Source organism: Rhinolophus sinicus, linkage group LG09 (genome assembly GCF_036562045.2).
Source record: "Rhinolophus sinicus isolate RSC01 linkage group LG09, ASM3656204v1, whole genome shotgun sequence".
NCBI classification, from domain to species: Eukaryota; Metazoa; Chordata; class Mammalia; order Chiroptera; family Rhinolophidae; genus Rhinolophus; species Rhinolophus sinicus.
Genome location: NC_133758.1, coordinates 86,704,952 through 86,725,995, shown reverse-complemented (window position 1 = coordinate 86,725,995; position 21,044 = coordinate 86,704,952). Strand labels below are relative to the sequence as shown.

The following is a 21,044-nucleotide window of genomic DNA, read 5'->3' as shown; positions in this document are numbered from 1 at the left end:
TCTAATTGTGACCAAGGTACACATTTAAAAAGTGGCCAGTTTAAGAAATGTTTTTGACTATAAAGTTAAGGACATATGTCTTGTGACAGCCAGAGAGTCCCATGTGAGGTGTGATCAATTTAGCAAACTAGTATAAACTTATTTGATAGGATTAGGTCTTCTGCCAAATAGAAGATTGGCGCCTAGCCTGATAAATGTAGAACTCTACCATGATTCAGGTATGGAAGCACATAGGAGTCACACCCAAGATGCTACTTGTTTAAAGAATATATTAGCTACTTCTATTTTCTGTTCCAACAGGACAGTGTGCTTTTCATTGATAGTAGTAGTTACCTTTATCTCATCACCCTTTATTGAAAATCCTTGTGCTAGGTATTGTATTAGGTGCTTTATATTAATCATTGGGTTTAAATTCTTATGTCGATACAAATGTTACATTTTAGAGATGAGGAATTGGAGGGACAGAGATTTTAAGAATTTTACCCACCATCAGAAAGCTAAGTGGCAGAGCAATAATTTGAGCCCAAGGCCTACTTTTGCTCCTACAGTGTCCTGCTGTTGGCCTGGAGTGGCAGAATTTAGATAGAGACCCGTATTTCAGATGATACATTTGGACTACTTCTTTGAATGCAGTCTGCTTCTTCTCTGAAAGGTCATCCTCTTCAAGAAGAATTGCACACAGGAAGGTGAAACACGAAGGCAGTACCCAGCTCAGCTAACCCATCAGCCGTAGTGGTTAATGTTGCAGAGAAATGACCTTCGATTGTGTTGAAGGAGATTGGAATAAAAAGCTTTTTTCTTTCTCCCTGGACTTTGAGATCTCCACTAAGGAGAAAAAGGAAAAAAGAATTCTATCGGGGCATTGCCTGCATAATATTGCACATTTTGAAAGAAACTTGTCAAGAGAAGGAGTCGAGGAAGCCAGCTTGAGCATCTCCTCAACAAGGCATTACGTTCTCTTTATAGGGTTTCTGGCCATTGGCCAATGAGCATCGTTGATGGCAAAGCAGCATACACTAGTAGAACAGTAGAGAATTAGAATTGACACAGGAGTGGCATTTCCTACCAAAAAACCTTGAGTTGCTAAGATGCTTTTGTTAGAATTGTGATGAAATAAAGGAGAAACCAATATCCTAAAAGTCCTAGACTAAATAATAGGCATTGCCATTTTATATTCACATTGAAGTCATTTCAATGTCACTGGTATCGAGCCTCCAGTTGTTGGCTGGTTTGTTTTTAACACCAATGACACAATCACGTAACAAACAGGTCTTCTTGGCACCAGTGATATTTCTCAGCAAGACACTGAAACGCACCCTGTTCAATCCCCAGCCACGTGGCCCTACCTGTCCCTTGACTGGGCAGGAGAGGTGCTGCCAGGCTGTGTATACAAGGGTTAACTTGCTTGGGAGAAACCAAGAGGAATGCTAAGGGATCAAGACATGACATGCTGCCCATTGTTTGTAGCTCCAGGATCAAAATATACAATTATACATGCCAAATAAATTCTAAACCTGTAAGTTAGGAAAAGAGGGGTGGCTCTGCCTACAGGTGCCAGAAGCATTAAATAACATTCTCAGACAAGGTGCACCACTGTTGTCTTGAAGGCTGCAGGGTCCCCCAGTCTGGCATTTTCCCCCATGCTAGACAATGTGCATTCACTGCAGGAGTCTCTGTTAAGCCTCCGTCTCCCAGACCTGCTGGCTCCTGGGGCCCGGCCCTGACACAGAGGTGCCTTTGTGAGTGTAATTACCTTCCCCTGTATTAGAAATCGTCTGTTTAGAGCTGTGTTTGCAGGTACAGCTAGAATAAGCAGGAATTAGCATGCGAAAAGACCTGCCCTGGCCCTGACTTTCTTTATCAGCAACCATCCTTTAGGACTAGTTTTGTTTTGTTTTTTCCCCCTTAAATTGATTGGGCAGGTGTGATACCAACTGAGATGAAGAATTTTAAAAGAAGAGAAAAAGACATTGGAGATAGTGTGTGTGTGTGTGTGTGTGTGTGTGTGTGTGTAAGATATGAATCCTGTTGTGTTATATCTTTTGACAGTTTCATGCCAGACAGAGTTGCCAGAGTAAATTTGAGTGGATGAGTCCAGCAACTTATGAATTGATTAAAGCTCCCTTGGGCTTTCAACACAGTGTCCACATCCAAAAAACCATGAGAAGCAAAATAAATAATTCCTTTGCCATGGTGATACTGTGGCCAGCGTCTCCAAGCCTGTCTAATTGGCTTGTGTCGATCGTGGACTACTAATTGAAGTTAAGTGAGGCCTACCCTTAAAGAAGATTTCCTAGACCTTAAATAGAATGATGACAGAGAGACTTCAGAATGATACAGAATTGGAATGGAGCCAGAGTCGATAATTAAAGTAGATCTCAGTTTTGATTCTAGTTTATTTACATATAGGTCTCCCCTGAGATGCCTTTTATTGTTCCTGTCTGTTATTAGTGGGCCTTTTATTAAAAAGGAAAAAAACACCAGTAATTTCCCCTCTTTGGAGAAAGAGTGCTTTAATGAATAGTAAGAGATTAGATGATTGCATTTTGCATTTATTAATTTCCCCCAAGTGATTTTACTGTGTATCAAGGCAATTCAGGGCTAACCAGAGAGTGTCGGAGACAGGGCTGCTTAGAGAACCAGTGAGAAAGACTTAGGGCAGGAAAATGTGGGCATTTTTGTTACGGGACGAGAACATTCAAAGATTTATTTTAGGTGGCACACATTTTGTAATGTATTAATTTTTTAATGGCCAAAGTAATTATTTTGGTGTTGCTGACGCAGGCTCTTGGGCAGCACAGAATGTTTCCCTTTATTATGAAGTTGCCTGTTCAGAATGGCTGATCACCTAGTAAAAATTGTACATGAGTCCCGTACAATTCAAGTCAAACAGGTTTATGTTTTGATGTAGGCCTGGAGAATGGGTGTTCACCACGAAGTGAAGGATTTATCAAGGAATCTGGGAGAGAAACATTCTCACTGTTGGAACTTTAAAAGCCTTTTTCACAGCCTGCTTCCTTTTCATTGTGTGGGAGCAACAGGTCAGGTATTGCCTGGGGCAGCCTTACAAATTGGCACCTGCCTTTGTGCCTCAGACCTGAAGGAAGTGGTAAGGAAAGGAGGCCAGGGAAATTTAATAAGTCTGCCTTTTTCTCCAGCCTTCTGCAAAGTTAGCTTTCCTTGGAAATTGGGCTTTGATGCCTGGTGTGTGAGAGAGGCTTGAGGCACCTCATGACTCCGGAGAGTGATTTGCTGCGTGGAGATGACTGAGCAGGTGCTGGGCTGGGGGAGGATACAGGCACTGGAAGAGGCAGGGAGACACGCACCTCCTCGTCCCGACCGTCCCTTACATTTATACACTATACGTGGGACTCTCACAGTTATTACCTCATTTATTCCTAAACCCCTGCTCCCTCCTCTCAACCCTAGAAGAAGGCAGCCTTTGGTTGGTGCGTTTGACAAGTAAGAAAGATTCAGTGCTCATCACGCAGCCATGCAGAGATAGAGAGGAGGGTTGTACCAGAGGTTCTTCATACCTGGATCGGTGGAAATTTGAGTTTTTAAGTGTTTTAACTTGCTGGCCTCTGTGGAGCAGAGATGGTGGCTGTTCACATGTTATCTTTCTGCCTTGACTTTTCCTTTTTCTCATATAATCAGAAACGTAAGACTTCTGACATAGTCTCGACATTTGCCCTAGTGTGCGTAAATTACTTGATTTTTATTATACATTGTCTGATCCCTCTGGTAGGAAGACTACAACATATTCCTACCCAGTTTCCTTTCATGTTTCGCAGTGAGTGCAGCTCCACCTTTCCCTTAGATTTTTATTTGTTTGTTCTCTTGTGTTTTGATTATGGCATTTTTCTTCTCAGTCGTCTGGAGCTGTTTTCAAACATCTCTTAAATCACATCACACACACCCCTCTTTAGGCACTTGTTCTCACACTGACACATGAACGATTATCATGATTTCAGGAAAGGGGAGAGAGTTCCTTCTTGGGAAGACCCAGTTGCTTCTTCATGTGGCCTTACTCTTTTTGTGTCACAAGGATGTTTGTAATTTCAGATCACATCTTCTCAGGGCCTTCTGATCGTATGGAAGCCACATTGCATAAGAGAGGCTAATTACTGTCTTTCTCGCCTCTTTTTTTTCTTAATGTTAACATTCTAGTACAAAATTATCCACTACTTCCTCCTAAGCTCTGTTGTATCCCCAGTAAATTATACATATCTTTGTTTGAAAAACAAAAAGCTTGGTTTTGGTTTCTAGTATAGTTTTCCAAGAAATGAGTTAGTTTTCCTTGCAGAAACCTGACAGCATACTCCAAAGCCTCTCATTTCTCTTTTTAGTTGTGGTTTTTTTCTGTGTGAATTGGCGAAGCCAAATCACTGTCACCAGAAACATATCTTAAGCCCCAACTGACAGCCTAAGATTTTGCTAAGTGTTTTCTAAATTAAATCAGACAGTAGTCGTTCCTGGCCCCTGGTTGCTTACAGTCTGAAATCGGTAATACTGACATAGGCAGATAGAAGAGCATGAAGAAAACTCAGGTCCCCATTGAGAAAGTGTAGACAAGGTGGAGCCATGTGGAATCCACTCCCTGCCTATCTTCTAGTTAAAGGAGCCTCAGTGGAAAGGGTGGTATTTGGGTTTAAAGGAATGAAGAGGTGGTATTTAAGAGGTTGATGTTCCCAGCTTAGCAATCATCAAAGAAGATGAAGAGTGATAGCTGTACCTTGATTGATCAGATGAATGGGGGGCATTGAGTAGCTTTACCTGAGAAGAATCAAGCTGACCAAGGCGAGGGAAATGGGAAAGTTAAGTCATTACCAAGCTGTGAGAATAGCAGGCCTAATCTACAGGACAGCCAAGATCAGAGATGGCAAAAGAGTTTTCAAAATAACAAATAGAAAGGAAATTTAGACAATATGTCTAAGAAATGAAGATGTTAGACCATACTGCCCAGCCCCCCACACCACACACACACACCCAAAAACACCAACCATATACCATGAATTTTAGGAGAAGAAAAGGCGTAACTCAGAACCACAGAAGCATGGTCCCAACTATGGAATGGTTGTTAATATCACTGTTGAAAGAAATGCTCCGAAACATATATAGTAGTTGTAGTGGTTATTCAGACTGGTGAAAATCAAGAGCAATTTAAATTTTCAATACTTTTCTGTATTGTCTATCATAAGCACTTAATGTTTTATAACCAGGGGGAAAAAATATTTTAAAGAGGAAGTATTACCAGCAAAAAAATGAGCAGCTCATACAGACTGACGTTTAGCTTAAACATCTGAAGATGTGGGTGATGAGGTTAAAAGTAAAAATGGGTTTAGTAAGAAGCAAGATTTGTTGGTGAAGGAATTAAATCAGCCTTAAAAATTACTCCAAAGTGATTTATTTGGACACTCAGTAACATGGCAATGTTTTTTGCTATACTTAAGGGAGACCGACATGAAGAAGATTTAATTGATCTTAATTTGAGTTGGTATGTGGTATCGAATATGGATGATGCCTGGACAGAGTCCATATGTGGGCAAATGGCTGGCAGAACTCAACTGGAAAGTTTGGAGGCAACCTAAGGAAAAGGAAGTGAAAGTAGAGAAACAAATGGGAGATAGTGTTACCCTTACATGTAACTACCTGCATGATATATGACTTTTTAAAAACACAATCATAAGGAAAAGATTGGATGCCACACATGGACACTGGAGTTACACTGTACTTTGCCCCCTTGCAAAGCTGAGAAGGGGGGGGGGAAGAACTGGCGAGTCCTGAGTTTGGGACCTGCCCCTGGACCTGAGCAGGCCAGCAGCATGGCGCTTACTAAGCATGCAGTTAATTGGTTAACTGTCCTGGGCATCCATTTGCTTGCATAGAAAATGAGGGACTCGGGTGCGGTGGCTTTTGTGGTTCCTCTTCTCAGTCAGGCATGTAACAGTTTGGGGTAGACAAGATACAGAAGTATGGGCAGGTTGGCAGTACATGATGTGACTCTCGCCTTCTCTTGAAATACCTGTGCTCACAGTGGACAGAGGCATCGGGACACATCCCTGGGTGAGCTGACAGGAATAGGCAACATGACAGGATCCAGATCTCAAGCTTTTATTCTGGTTGGAGGGATGGGCCAAACTAGGAAGAAGTTTAATGGGATTAAACATAAAGCCCTCCTTATGTTACTTCTTTAAGGCAACGAATTAAGTTACAGGGGAGCCCGGTTAATAGCAGTTCCTATGGAAAAGACTCAGGCTTTTGTTACTCACAAACTCAGTTTGAGTCAGGAGCGTAAAGAGGGTGTCAGAAAAGCGAAGGTTACAGTAACTGGTGTGTAGTGTTAAGGAAGTTTGACAGATTGGAGCCTAGCATCAGTCAAAAAAAAAACCCAAGCTCCAACATCCCTGGACCTCAATAAATGTCACTGGGTGTGGCTACATCTGTTGAATCTGGATGGATTCATTGTTTTCTCTGAAAAAGCTCTGAATTTGGTGGAAATTTTTAGGTGTAAGAAATATGTAAAAGAAATGGTATTAAATCATTAAGTGTCGAAAAGGGGTGACTTCCTTCCCATTTAGCCTTCCCAAAACACAGTACATGTCTTGTGGTTTTCATTAGTTGATTAACTGTTTCATCATGTTTCTGGGCACACAGCAATTCTCAAGGCCTCCCCATGGCATCATTTTGGCACCAGAAACTACTTGATGAAGATATTGCTCTAGTTGTTAATTGTTCCACATACAGCTTTTAAATGTGTAGGAATTATTGCAAATACTTTAAGGCTTTAGAACAGGCATTTATCAATGTTCCATAAATCCTGGGCAGTGGGGGTAAGTATGTGAATAAATTAGGGGACCCATGAACCCCTAGGAAAGGTATATAATTTTTTACGTATTTGTCACTTTTGTCTGGGAAGAAGTCCAACGCTTTCATCAGTCTCAAACAATTCAAAAACAAATCCCTTCCCCCACCACCTATGTAATTTGTCTACTTCCTAGTGTGTAAACGGAGAGGCATCTTGCTTGTTGCTGACCATCTTGTGAGAACAGATCCTCCTTGAAATGCCAGTGACCTGCCATCAGTAGGGATTTTAAAGGATATTGCAGGCAAAATAACAAAACCGTTTTAATTGAAATCTTACCATTAGAATAAATGAGAATTACCCCCTCTTCCTGACTCCACACAATAAAATTAGTTTTCGTTTTGAAAAGAAAATTCAGATTTATTACTTGCAGAATTTGGGTAATTTTTCCCCCCTTTCCCTTTTAACTTGTGAGTACAATTCAGTCTTCTCCAGGAATATTTTGTTCTGAGGTAAGTTCCAAAAAAGCTTGATCTTCTCCATGGGATATGTGTTTCATGTGGTTTTTCTTTTCAAATGGACAGGGTGCCAAAGCATGCTTTCTGCGGGACATTCCTTTCTCGGCCATCTACTTCCCCTGCTATGCTCATGTGAAGGCTTCCTTTGCAAATGAAGATGGGCAGGTTAGCCCCGGAAGCCTGCTCTTAGCTGGCGCCATAGCTGGTGAGTGTCCCTCACGGAGCTCTGTTACCACCCCCATCCCCTTGCCACTGCATGAGAGTTTTTGCTTATAGTTCTGACAGCACATACGAGATGGCTATAGATGGCTTTGAAGGGCTTCTGAAAAGAAAGGGAAAGAAATCAATCTTCCTGCTGGCAGAGTAGACTATTCATTTAATTTCTTAACTCCAGAAAAGTCTCAGTAAAAATTGGTGCATTTGGGGGTATTGTTGGTTTCCAATTCAAGTTCCATACCAATTCATAGTTTAACTTCGTAGAATGAGTACTATTAAGTCAAAAGTATTAAAAATTTTTAATGCCTGTGCCTTCATGGTGTCTAAGCAAAATAGTGTATAAAAGCTTGTCCAGAATTGAAGCGATAATTATTATCATTTAGAGCAGGGGTGTCCAAACTGCGGCCCACGGGCCAACTGCGGCCCGCAATCCATTGTTAATTGGCCCGCAGCAAATTCCAAAAATATATTTAGTTTACTTCAATAAACCAGGTGAGGCAATACGTACTTCACCTCGAGTGAGTGGCCCGCTGTTTGTGTATTTTACCGCATATGGCCCTTGGTAAAAAAACGTTGAAAAAAGTTTGGACACCCCTGATTTAGAGAAAAGAAATATAGAACAACCGAAAATGACTTGGTCCTTATTAGAAACCTGATTCCTCCTTGCTGTGTAAGGTTATAGGCACTGGGTGTGTGTGTTAATTAAATCCCAGAGAGAAATGACTGTTATCTTTTTTTCAGTGTTACAGTAGTGAAAATATCAATAGAAGGAAAAAAAAATAGATGTGGACCTTGGCTTCTACGTCCCAGTATAAATCCCTAGAGGAAATTTGATTATAGCCACAGCAGGAATCAGTTTGTTCTTTGATGGTCCTCCTTGTCCAGAGATCCTAAAGGCCGGAACAATCTGGATTAGCTCTCCAGGTGGTGACAAACATTTAATGAGTTTACAAACCCTAAGGCAGTCATGGGATGCCTGGGTCCACACAGTTTTGATACAGGTGTCGTTCTCCTCAGATATGTGGCTTAAGTCTCCTGAGAACAACCCCCTGCTTTGAGAAGTTGCTTGTTGTTTTGTGGGCCCCATGTCCTGCCTGTGGCCTGGGGAGCCCCTGGAGAAAGGAACCAAGGTAGCTTCTCTTTCATTCTTAATTAATTCTTTTTCTTTAATGTTGGCACATGAGGCCGGATTGTACCTTCCTGGCTGCTCAGGAACTCTATACTCGTATGAGTCGCAATAAGACCCCTCTACCTATATCAGGAAATCACGATTTCAAGACTAGAATATAAAAATTCTTGGCTTTAATGCCAATTTAGCTATTGACTCACTGTGTCTTTTGTGTGTCATTTACATATGTATAAATGATAATATTTTTGAACCAAAAGGTTAGAATACAATTTGTTTCAAATTACTCACTTGAAATAAGGTAGGACCTAATGGGAAGAATCAACATACCACTTAGTAGTGTGTGACTTTGGCCAAGTCACTTAACTTCCCCTAAGTCTTGGTTTCCTCGGCTATAAATGGAGATGGTAACTGTCCTGACTAGAAAGTGTGATTGTGAGCCTTAGTGAGAGTGCCCGTGTGAGGACTTAAGGCCTAGCATGGAGTAATTATTTAGTAAATGGTAGGCAGTAGTTCATTGAATCCAAAAGAGTCTATCTGTTAATCACTCCAAAAATCAATTATGAAATCAGAAGATAAGTATTAGAGCTCAGATCAAAGTCTAGGACTCTCTCCAAGCTTTGTTTTCTTCACACCACAAAAATGATTGCCTTTCATTCTTCCTTTGGAGAAGATAACTCCTCAGATGTAATTTCATTTCTGGGTAGGGGTTTCCTAGGTAATCCTTACCACCAGAGTTATAGAAATTATGAGTAGATTTTTTTCTCTTTTAAGGTTTATATTCTTCTATTTTTATGATTATGAATATAATCTTGCACATCATAAAATATTTGGAAAGTACCAGAAAGGGTAAATAGGAAATATGATCCATTATTCTACGACTCTAAGATATTTAACACTTTTTAACATTTTTTGCTAATTTTCTCCCCCTTGATGGTTTTTAAGAGTTGCAATCACACTATACATATGTGGTTTTTACTTAATATCTGAAGCATTGTTAGCCATCGCAGCAAAATGGTTCATGGCATACGCTGTGGGGTCAGACTACCCAGGTTCAAATTCCAGTTTGTTCACTTAGAACTGTGTTACCTGCACAAGTTATTTAATTCTCTGCTTGTTCCTCCTATATATGAGGATAAGAATAGTCTTTGTCTCACAAGATTATTATGGGGATTAAGTGAATTAATAGATATATAAAGATCCAGAAGCTATCTGACACGTAAGTAGTTTTAAATGTTTGATAATAATATTAATTTTATTGTATATCATTTAAAACTTTGCAAACATAGTTTTAATTGCTGAATACTTATCTAATCTTCAATCTTAGATAACAATTTTTTTTCAAAAAAATTTAAACACATGGTGTAAAAAAATATCTTTGTGCTTAAAGGTTTTCTGCCTATTTTGGAGAAACATTCTCTTAAGTGAGTTTGCTGATAAAAAAAATTAAAAAATAAGATTTTTAAGGCATTGCCACACTATTCTTGAAAGTTTTAACTAGTTTACATCCCCCATGCTGTTTTTTTAGCCCTATGACCATCCTATTGTCTTTAGAATTGGTTTCCAGATACCTTCTATATTTGGTATTTATTGATGTATTAACAAATTACACCAAAACTAACCAGCATAACACAGCAAACATTTATTATTTCACAGTTTCTGTGGGTCAGGAGCAGCTTCTCAGTGCCTCTGGGCTCCAGGTCTGTCATGAGGTTGCTGTCAAGATGTCAGCCAGGTCACTAGGAGGCTTGACTGGAGTTGGAGGATTCACTTTCAAGATGGTTCAATCACCTGGCCATTGGCAGCAGGCCTCAGTTCCGTGCCATATGATTTCTCCTTAGTTCACCTTGGATGTCCTCATGACATGGCAGCTGGCTTCTCCCAGAGCAAAATGAAGGAGAGAGAGGAGAAGAGAAGGAAAGGGAGATGGGGAGGGAGGTGAGAAAGGAGGGGGACTGGGAGGTAGTGTGGAGGGAAGGGAGAGGGACAGAGAGAAAGCAAAGCAGTAGCTGCGCTATCTTTCATGACCTGGCCTTGGAGGTCACACTCCTACATTTTCACACTGTCCTATTGGTTACAGTGATTAGCACTGTGTTATAGGCGATGAGATGATGATACAGGGGCAGAACTGTGAATACCAGAAGGTGAAGATCACTGAGGGCCATTTGGGAGCTAGCTGTCACACTTACTATGAAACATTTACCTTCATTTATCTTCCGCTGATTCTTCCACTTCCATGCAAGGTGGGAAAATATAAGACACTTTTTGTCATACTGGTTTTTTTCCTTCAAAAAGCAGATCAGCTGCAAAGCTTGACGGTCTTGTATATTCCACAAATCTGTATAAACTATATAATGAGAACTCAACTACCTTCTTAATCTAATAACAGATAATCAGAAGCCAATGGCAAATGCCATAACTACCATTCTTATTAACAGTAGGGATAAAACATGGATGTCTATCATCCTTGTTTTTCAGCCTTATTTTGGAGTTTCCTGTCAGAGTCGGAAAATAAGAAAAAGAAGTAAGAGGCGAAAAATATGAGAAAAGAAGAAATGAAACTATCATTATTTGCAAATATTGCTTACCTGAAAATCCAAATTAAAATGCCTAAAATGTATCAGAATTAATGAGAAAGATTAGTAATATATTTTGTTATAAGATGGACATAAAAATCTATATCCAGTGGTAAGCAGATGTCATGGCAGGAATTAGGGCAACCAGCTGCTGACTGTAGAACTTTGCTGGCATGCTGGGCCCGACTGCTGATTTCAGTGTGGAGAAGGGCAAGAAGACTTGTCCAGAAGTGTTCCACGTGCTACAGCATCACACAGGGCAGCGAGCACAAAAATGCACACCTGTTTGGGCTGTAGGGTGGAAGATAGGTCATCCCCCCGCCCCCAGTTTCTCTTGTGGATACCAGTGAGAGCAAAAGTATTTCCTGTGGCGAGAACTCACAGATGCAGTATGTGCAGGATCCAAGGAAGCATATCCCAAAGCCAAAGTGATCGTTGTTTCCATTAAGAGATAGGAGAACATTCTGAAAGAAAACCAATAAAATGCACCTAAGCCATCAAAAAATCCCAACAAACAAACAAAAAACCAAGAGAGAAACAGAAAGGAGAAAAGCTTATCTCAAAATAAGCTATGATGAATAGTAGTTGACCACTAAGTTATTTATTATAAGACAGAAATGTCTTCATGATTATTTTATATGTATTTTCATATTTTATATAAAACACATTTTGTATAAAATATACTTGTTTATTTTATATATAAATTGGTCTCTTACACAGAATACACAGAATATTTTTTATTGAACAATCCTATTATAAATAAGATGGGTCTAGGATTAAATGAATATGATTATGCTCTCTATGTTTTGATAGTAATTTCAGTTATTCAGTAAGTACTATCTTTTTCCAAAAATTTGATTTAAAGTTAGATTACTTTAGCAATATGCAACTTTTTAACGGTTGTTGCTATCTCAAAACCTAGAAAATACTGTTTTTAAAGATTTATATATCTATTTATAAATTGGGAATATATTTAAATACTGGGAATATCTACCACATTAATTCACAGGGGTAGAGTAAGACTAACCAATATTTGAATTTATGTTCATGATCCAAAGTACCCCAGTGTGGGTGGACGGGTGGCTCAGTTGGTTAGAGCGTGAGCTCTGGGCAACTGGGCTGCCAGTTCGATTCCCACATGGGCCAGCAAGCTGCGCCCTCCACCAGTGGAATGAAGTCAATGAGCTGCCGCTAAGCTCCTGGGTGGCCAGATGGCTCAGTTGTTTGGAGCGTGGGCTCTCAACCACAAGATTACCAGTTTGACTCCTCGACTCCTGCAAGGGATGGAGGGCTGCACCCTCTGCAGCTAAGATTGAACACGGCACCTTGATCTGAGCTGCCGCTGAGCTCCCGGATGGCTCAGTTGGTTGGAGCGCATCCTCTCAACCACAAGGTTGCCGGTTCGACTCCTGTAAGGGATGGTGGGCTGCACCCCCTGCAACTAACAACGGCAACTGGAGCTGAGCTGCAACTTCCACAACTAAGATTGAAAGGACAACTTGACATGGAAAAGTCCCAGAAGTACACACTGTTCCCCAAGAAAGTCCTGTTCCCCTCCCTCAATAAAATCTTTAAAAAAAACAAAAAAGTACCCCAGTATGTCAAAAGGTGAGGTCCGAAGGAAGGAGCCTGAAATTAAGAAACCAAGTTCTAATTCCTTCTGATTAACATGTTGCCTTTTTAATTAATGTAGAGCATTTCAATATGGCTTATAGATAATATCAAATAAAGGATATCTAATACTTCTCAAATTTTATAGAATGATCTATCGTGCCAGGTGGTCTTAATTGTCAGAACGATGAACAAGTCATTCTGTAGTGATGGTCTTACCTTTGAATTAATTAGCTTAGACTAAGTTGTAATTCAGGTTCAGGAATATCTTTAAAAGCTGTTCAAATCACAGACATGGAAGTATTATGTGTGTGTGACTGACCATGATGCTTTCACAAACGTATTCCAAGAATTAAGATAGAAGAGTACTGTTGGCACGTATTTGTTAATTTATGTCGCCATAAAGCTTAAGATCCTTACAAATATGATATAATGGAGAGGTTGGATTAAGGGAATGGACTGGCACATTCACCAGCTCTCCTCACCTCCCAAATACCTTAAAATGTGAGGAAATACATTTTTAAAAACTCCTTATTGGCACTAGAAAATGTTAGCGCCAGCCCTCAGAAGGCAGGAAACAGAACCATATTCATATTGACTCTGAAACTGGACTGCAGGATGCCCCAGCCCACAACACTGGCAGGAAACACTACTTTTATTAACGTAAGAGCAGAACCAGAGAATTTTAACCTGTGAGTGAACAATAGAACGCCTAGAGATGGGGAGGGATGGAGGTTTTAGGGTAAATCATTAACAAGAGTTAAAGACTTGCATTTACTGCAGGAAGGTCGAACTTGGGCCTCTCTTGTTATAAGGAGTTTAGGTAACACTTGAATCCAGGCTGAAAGCCCAGAGCTGTATTCTAAAGAAAGGGACTACTTACCAAGAGAGGACAGTTGTAAGGGACTGAAAGAAAGGAGAGCAAGGCTTAAGATAATTGCAGGCCTTTACCACAGATGCAGAAAAAAAAAACAAAACTAATGGCTGCTTTTCCCAAGATGGGTATAAAATAATTCCTTCTACTTCCTGAATGAAGCCTTCCATATTTCAGATTGGGAGATCTCCACTCCGGCAGCTAACTTAGCCCCTTGTATCCAGTTAACAGGCCTCACCCACCTCACAAAGCCCTCAGACAGCCCACCCATTCAGGAGAGAAGCCTGTGGGTGACACTGGCCTAGGGTAAGATAGAAGCCATCCACAGCACTAATCAGCCTATCCTTTGAACTTCAATATCAATAGACAGCCAGAGGTCCTCAGACAAGACAAGACGGAGCAATAAGGTAAGTAAACAGAAGAATTACAGAGAAAACAGGCAATTCAGGGAACAGAGAAGAACTTTTAAGAACTATAATTAGGGTCCTCAGATTTTAAAGGAACAATCAGTAAAGAAGCTTTCTTGAAAACTAATAACAGGATTGCCAAAATTAAAAATCCATAGATGGTCTGAATGATAGAATGGATATGATCAAAGACCAAACTAGGCATCTGGAAAATAAAATCATGGGGGGGTGGGGGAGGAACCAACAGCACTCTAGAATATCGAGCAGAAATACAGAGATGACAAATCAAAAAGCTTTAGAGACCTGTAGGATTGATCGAGGAGGTCTAACATTCATTGAATAGGAGTTCCCTCCGGAGAAGTAATAAGGGAAGGGAGACAACACAATGAGTAATAGAAGATTGACTTCTCATCTGTAGTACTGGATACCTTCAAAGTGCCAAGGGGAGGGTGTTTTAAACCTGGATTACATTCTGAAGCACACTAGTATTTTGGGAGAGAGGGCGAAATTCAAGTTACTTTCTCCCGTGCCAGGACTCAAAGGTTACCCCTCAGACCTCTCTGAGGCAAAATGAAAAATGAACTTAAGAGGGAAATGTGGGATATATGAAATAGCAAATAAAGTTCATCCTGAGAGTAGGACAAAATAACTGCTGTGTCATACTTTTACAAGAAGGTCGTTGGGAGGCAGATAAAGGAAAGACAAAAGTAGTGTGCTGAAGTCCTCAACTTGCTGGTGAAGGATGTAAATGTTAATTAATGGTACACATTGTAAATACTACACCTATGTAATGCATAAAATGTTTAAATAAATTAGTGAGGAAAAGGTGGAGATCAAAAGGGAAACAACTAGAAACAGAAAAAACAAAAATCATAATAGAGGATAGCAGAAATAACCACAATAACAGCCACGATTGAATGGATTCAATGCCCCTGATAAAAAAGAGACATTTTTAGACGAGTTGCGAAAGGAAAGCTAGTCACCTGAAGTTTGCAAAAACAGAAAAATTGAAAGAGAATGGATTGAAAAATATGTACCGGGCAAATACCAACAATAAGCAAGTTTAGCGATATTAATGTCAGACTAAATGGAATTTGGGGATTAAAAATAGCATTCAGAAGCACAGGCATATTTTACACTTACAAAAGATAAAATTCACTAAGAAGGTAGATTGTCATCAACCTCTATATAGTGTCAACATAATACTGTCTTATAAAACCTAAACTTAAAACTATGAGACAAGAACATGATACTTTCTTACGCCAAATGAGAACCTTTACACTTCTATAAAAGCTGATACATCAAAGAGGTAAGTTAGATAAAACTCTTAACCTTGATCCAAAATAAATAGATTAACTGTGCAACCTATAAACAGAGAAGCACAGTCTTTACAAATATTAATGGGATATTTATGAAAATTAAGGATGACCCGCCTGAAGTTGTATTTTGCCAGTTATGCTTGCTTTTTCTACTCTCTAGTTGGTGGACCCCCTTAAAGAGTGACAAATTTTTATTGGTTGGAGAGCACCCCAAATTGTTCCTGTCTCACTGGTAGTGGGGTGGTCCCAAGGTCTCACCGTTTGTCTATCACCAAGCGTCAGGTAGGCTGCCAGTCCCCTCCCTCCTGAGGAACCTAGAAGAAGCCTCCATTTCCTAGCTTCTTGCCCCAGCCTCCCACCCCCATCTTTGGGAAGAGAAAACTTGACCTCTTGATCAGTGTTGTCTTAGCCTTTTGGAAGCCAAGCAAATTCACTCAAGAGTCTTTGCCAACCCTGGCCCCGAAAATCAACAGATCTCTGGTGGCCAAGCTCTTCCCAGTAGATGCTGCTGTCTCAACCTTGCTTTCCAGCTGCCTGTTTCTATTCTCTGGGTTCACTAGAAATCCCCTGTCTACAGAGATATCCAGTTTCCCTGAGACCCTCACAGCTGTCTGGTTAAGAGAGATGGGAACCTGGGATGGGAGGATGAGAGTCTTGTACAGGCTACCATAGTCTCCCCACCTCACCACACACACACACACACACACACACACCAGTTTTGCCACACAGCTTATTAAACATCTTAAACATTTCTTTTGGCATATTCCACTAATCAGTATCTTTTCTCCTTTCCCCACCCCATACTTCTGTCTTTTTTCATAGTAAGGAACTATTTATGAAAACTACCCTAACTGAAGGAAACTTTTTACCCCTTTTACTGCTGGTGTGTCTGTCAGTCACACTCGGACATGCCTGCCCACTCTTGTGAGGAGGATTTTATTGCATGTCTAAAGCAGACAGCCTTGCTAAACTCTTTCTAAACCAGGAAGTAAAACAAAATTGGTGGTGTGAACACTGGGTTTCTAAGCATTTTTCATGTTTCCTTCCATTTTGTTGGAGAATAAATTTCTGGCTCAAAGTTAAAATAATTCCTCCAAGCTAATAGGAAATTCGGTATGACCTATCCAGTGAAGCAGCGGATATAAAGGAAGCTTTTTCACATGCAAAAATGTGATGCATTTTATAAAAAATGGTTACTTAAGATGAATGTTTGAGGAGCTCAGTCAAGATGGAAGTGGAAGAGATTCAGCTTAGTAATAAAAATGCAAACGTGTACTATGCACATTTCCCCAGACACACATGCACACTCTGTAACTTTAAAGCTGTCTGTTAGAAGGATGAGATGTAGTTGTGAGCCAGACCACGTTGGTTTGGACAGAAATTCTTACAGAATTATTAAGCCTTAAAAAAAGCAAAGGAGATTTATGCATCTGCATTTGACCAATTTGGTTTGGAATAGGTTCATAATGGAAAAGTAATAAAACCATAAGAGACAGTGTCTTCTGAGTACAGTCTCGCTTTTAAAATATCTAAACATGGGCTGCCCCATTTTGGATAAAATGACTGTAGAAAAATTTCCCATTGGTAATTTTGGGAGGGTTTGTTGGTGGTGGTGTTGTTGTTCCCTTTCATTGATTATCAGCCAGTATAAATTTTAAGCGTTCTGTCAAATATTTTTTTCTGGAGATGTCAGTCTTATGAAAAAGGAATCCTAAAGTGTTATCTGTGGAAGTCTTCCCTTCTGGTCTCCCCCACACACATACAAGCACTCACACACAGTGTTTGTTTAGCTATCAGTAAAGTCTTTTTCTGGTGTAACTGGAGAGGTTAGGGTTTGGAGGATAGGGGGTGGTTGAATGTGTACGAGAAGGCACCTCCTGGGACTGCCAGCAGCCGCAGAAAAGCATGAAGAGGAAACGCATAACAAGCTTCACCTCTGAAAAATCGGACCTAATAACTTTTCGGGTTTCTAATTTCAGAAGGAAAGCAAAAAAAAAAAAACTTTCTCCGTTTGTTCTCAACTACTTGAAATACGGTTATTGATAAATAATTTCTTAAAACCATTCAAGAAAAGAGTAAAAGCATAACAAATGGAGGTCGGGTGATTTGGGGAAGCAGAGGTGAAGAGTGTAGGTGAGTCACTACAGACGAGATAGTCACGCTGTACTTCCTAGAGTGGACAGTGAAATAGGCATTTGATTTCATCGGATTCTTAACTTTCTTTCCACAGCCAGTAGTTCAAAGCAGTTATTTTTATATAGTGAGAATGTGACCGCACTGCGTTGGTGTTGTCTTTCCTGCAGGTATGCCGGCGGCATCTTTAGTGACCCCTGCTGATGTTATCAAGACTCGATTACAGGTGGCTGCCAGAGCCGGCCAAACCACTTACAGCGGAGTGATGGACTGCTTTAGGAAGATACTGCGGGAAGAAGGCCCAAAAGCTTTGTGGAAAGGAGCTGGGGGTATGGAAATAATTTGTCCTTAACTAAACCTTTGGTATTAGGTAAACTTTTAAAAATCTAATTATATCTGTTATTTCCCCATTTTTTTGAAGCTCGTGTGTTTCGATCCTCACCCCAATTTGGTGTAACTTTGCTGACGTATGAATTGCTACAACAGTGGTTCTACGTTGATTTTGGAGGAGTGTAAGTATCATTGCTAAACCTGCAGCTAAACGTCAGCAGCTTCTCATACTCAGTCATCATGGAAAAAGGTGCATCAGCCTATGCCCTAGGATGAATTAAGAGAAGATGCAGGAAAATATTCAAATCATGTTATCAAACCCATTTCCAAGGGAAACATACAACTGACTAGAATTCCACAACTCCTGGATGATACAGATTTTCAGTTGTTGAATGTTGTTTTTACCAAGATAAAACAAACCTCAGATTCTCCCTCTGTTTTCTTCTTTTAGGAAACCCGTGGGGTCAGAGCCAGTTCCTAAGTCCCGGATCACACTGCCTGCTCCCAACCCTGATCACGTTGGGGGCTACAAACTGGCAGTTGCAACGTTCGCAGGGATTGAAAACAAATTTGGACTTTACCTACCTCTCTTCAAGCCATCAGCATCTACCTCAAAACATCCTACGGGAGGCCCCTAGGAGGGGCCTGGGATGTTGCTATAGCCCTGTTGTCACATGGGGAGAGAACGCCCCATTTTGGATTGAAGCAATATTTTATTCCTTTCACGTCTATATCTTGTTGAAATTCAAATGCAGGCTTTTTATAAAGTGAAATCATTCATTTTCTTTGTGTTTTCTTTACCAGATCATTGTAAAAGTATTCGTAATTATTCTTTGGGGCTCTGCTCACAAACCTTTGGTTGTATCAGACGTTTGCTGTGATTTGGTTAACACAGGATTAGGGAGAAAGCACGTCTGAATAGAAATTGGAGCTGTTCTACTTGGAATAGGATTATAATCCCAAAGAGGCTACTGAAAGGCAGTCATGCTGTCCAGAGCACAGGATTCCACGTGTTTAAACTGGTAGAAAACTGGGTACATATTTATAAAAGTAAAAAGCACTGGAAGCAATGAAAACATGATCAGAAATAGCTAGCCCAGCTTCAGATTTTAAACATGCACTAATTCTGCCTCTGGATTATATTATGAAGCTTTTATGTGAAACGTGGTTTTTTTTGTAATGAAAACCATATTGAAGATGTTTAATAATCATATACTGTTACTGGTACCAAGACTACGAATGAGAAGTCTTTGTACTCTAGGGGCGTACTCTTGGAATTTTATTGTTTATTAGCACCTCTTCTGGATGTGCTAAATTTTAGGTAACTGCCCATAGGACACACATGTGCTGATTACTGCCTATTTCAATAAACTTTAGAAAAACGCATACCCCCTATGCCTGGTACCTGTGTTAATTCCCTCCCGATCCCCCTCAGTTGGCACCCATTTGCTTTGAAAACCCACTTTATCTTGAATCATGTGAGACAAATATGTTCTAATGTAAGTTTCTATTTAATTTGTGGTCCCTTGCATAGTGGTCAGTGTGTTTGTGAAGGAGGAAATAAACTATTTTTAAAGCTATTCTTTTTTCTTTGCATGTCACATGGTGAATAATTGTCATTATTGGACTCTCTGTTTTGTTTTGAGGGGGATTTTATTCATATCAGCATGGCTATATCTTGGTCTTTTAAAGCAATGTGTACCGTCATTTTCAGTATGCCAGTTTGCCATTTTCACAGTAAGAGAAACTACATTTAACCATTGATAAATAAATAAGCAAAGAACCTAGCAAACTGACACTTTCATTCTCGTCATCTCGAGCACTGTATAGTTGCTTATCATAAGAATTAAAGTTTCACTGCAAATTGGGCATGAAAACTGGTATGAAATGATGGCAATTATGTTTTCTCTGACTCCTCCTCATACTAAAACGATATACCACTGTATCTGACATTTGGTAATTTTTGGCCAACACTATAATGATCTGGGGAAAGAAGCTGGTCTAGAACAGAATTTAGGGCTCTTCTTAGACTACAGTCATGCTGCTGACAAGGCTACTGATTAATCTATTGGTAGTCAGGTTGAACATTCCCATACATAACAGAAAGCCATTTTTCAAGCTCTGTCTTGCTGTGGGTCAGTAGGTTGACATTCAATTACTGTTAAAAATTGGGAGGAGTCAGTGCCATCCACAAAGTCTGATTTTTTTTTTTTTTGTAAGTGAACAAAAGCGTTGTTATCCTCCCCAGAAACAGGACACATACCTACATGGTTCCCTCCATGGTTTTGCTTTGGCAAAACCAAGAGAAAACCCCTCCCTCTACCCTTATCCTCACACCCCTATTCCCACTCAATGTGATAAGTGATAAATGTTTACATTTTAACCTCAAAGACCAGTCACAAAACTCCAAATAGGTCTTAGAAATGTGGATGGTGTTATAATAACAAGGCACTCAAACCTTTGGTCTTTTGAATGTGCAGAAAAGTCCCTGAGTGTAAATCTCTGCATTCCTTTTTTTCACTTGCATGAAATCATACAGATCAAATTTTCACGTGATAAACACTGACGCAAAATCTCATAAATGGTGCATTGCTCTGTCTGCTTCTTCAAGAGCTGTTATGTTTGGTGGGATAGTGTCTTGGCTTCACTTAGACTTAACCTGTAGCTGAGGGCACTTCTTAGTACATGAGATACCAGAAGTACTAAGAGGCAGAGGGAGACAGGCCCAAAGGGTTATGTTTCTTTAAAATCCTTGGCTTATACTGTTCGGGGATCAGCCCCGACTTGAGACACTTTGAAAGAGGTCTAATTTCCATCTGGAGTTCTGCTCAGTGGGTGGCGTGACTGTGACATCCTTGAACAGGACTGCAATCACCCTGTGGTGAAAACCACGTCAAATTTGTTCTGGGTTTTCCTTCTTCCTGAAGTGACAGCACAATACGTCGCCAGTACTGCGGCTGCTGTTCGTGCAGCCAGCCGTTTCCCTCCTTAACGCGGAGGAACTGGAAGACGTGTAACTGCCACACACTTGCCCGCCCACCCATCCCCCTCTGCTCTGCCAGCCCTGGAGTCTTTCAGCTCTGCCCTTGCTCCACCTCGTGATTGCTTGAGGGGTGGGAGAGAGGCCTG

At 40.4% G+C, this 21,044-nt stretch overlaps 1 protein-coding gene across 2 annotated transcripts in view; it reads left to right on the top strand.

The window, feature by feature from the left end:
- Positions 1–19,516, top strand: part of SLC25A13 (solute carrier family 25 member 13) — a 174,966-nt gene extending 155,450 nt beyond the window's left edge. For both annotated transcript variants that reach the window (XM_019729757.2, XM_019729758.2), the window contains exons 15-18: positions 7,390–7,528; positions 17,756–17,914; positions 18,007–18,097; positions 18,367–19,516. In XM_019729757.2, coding sequence (XP_019585316.2) covers positions 7,390–7,528; positions 17,756–17,914; positions 18,007–18,097; positions 18,367–18,553 — 576 coding nt within the window. In that variant the 3' untranslated portion in view covers positions 18,554–19,516. The remainder of the gene's footprint in view (positions 1–7,389; positions 7,529–17,755; positions 17,915–18,006; positions 18,098–18,366) is intronic.
- Positions 19,517–21,044: the final 1,528 nt, after the last annotated feature.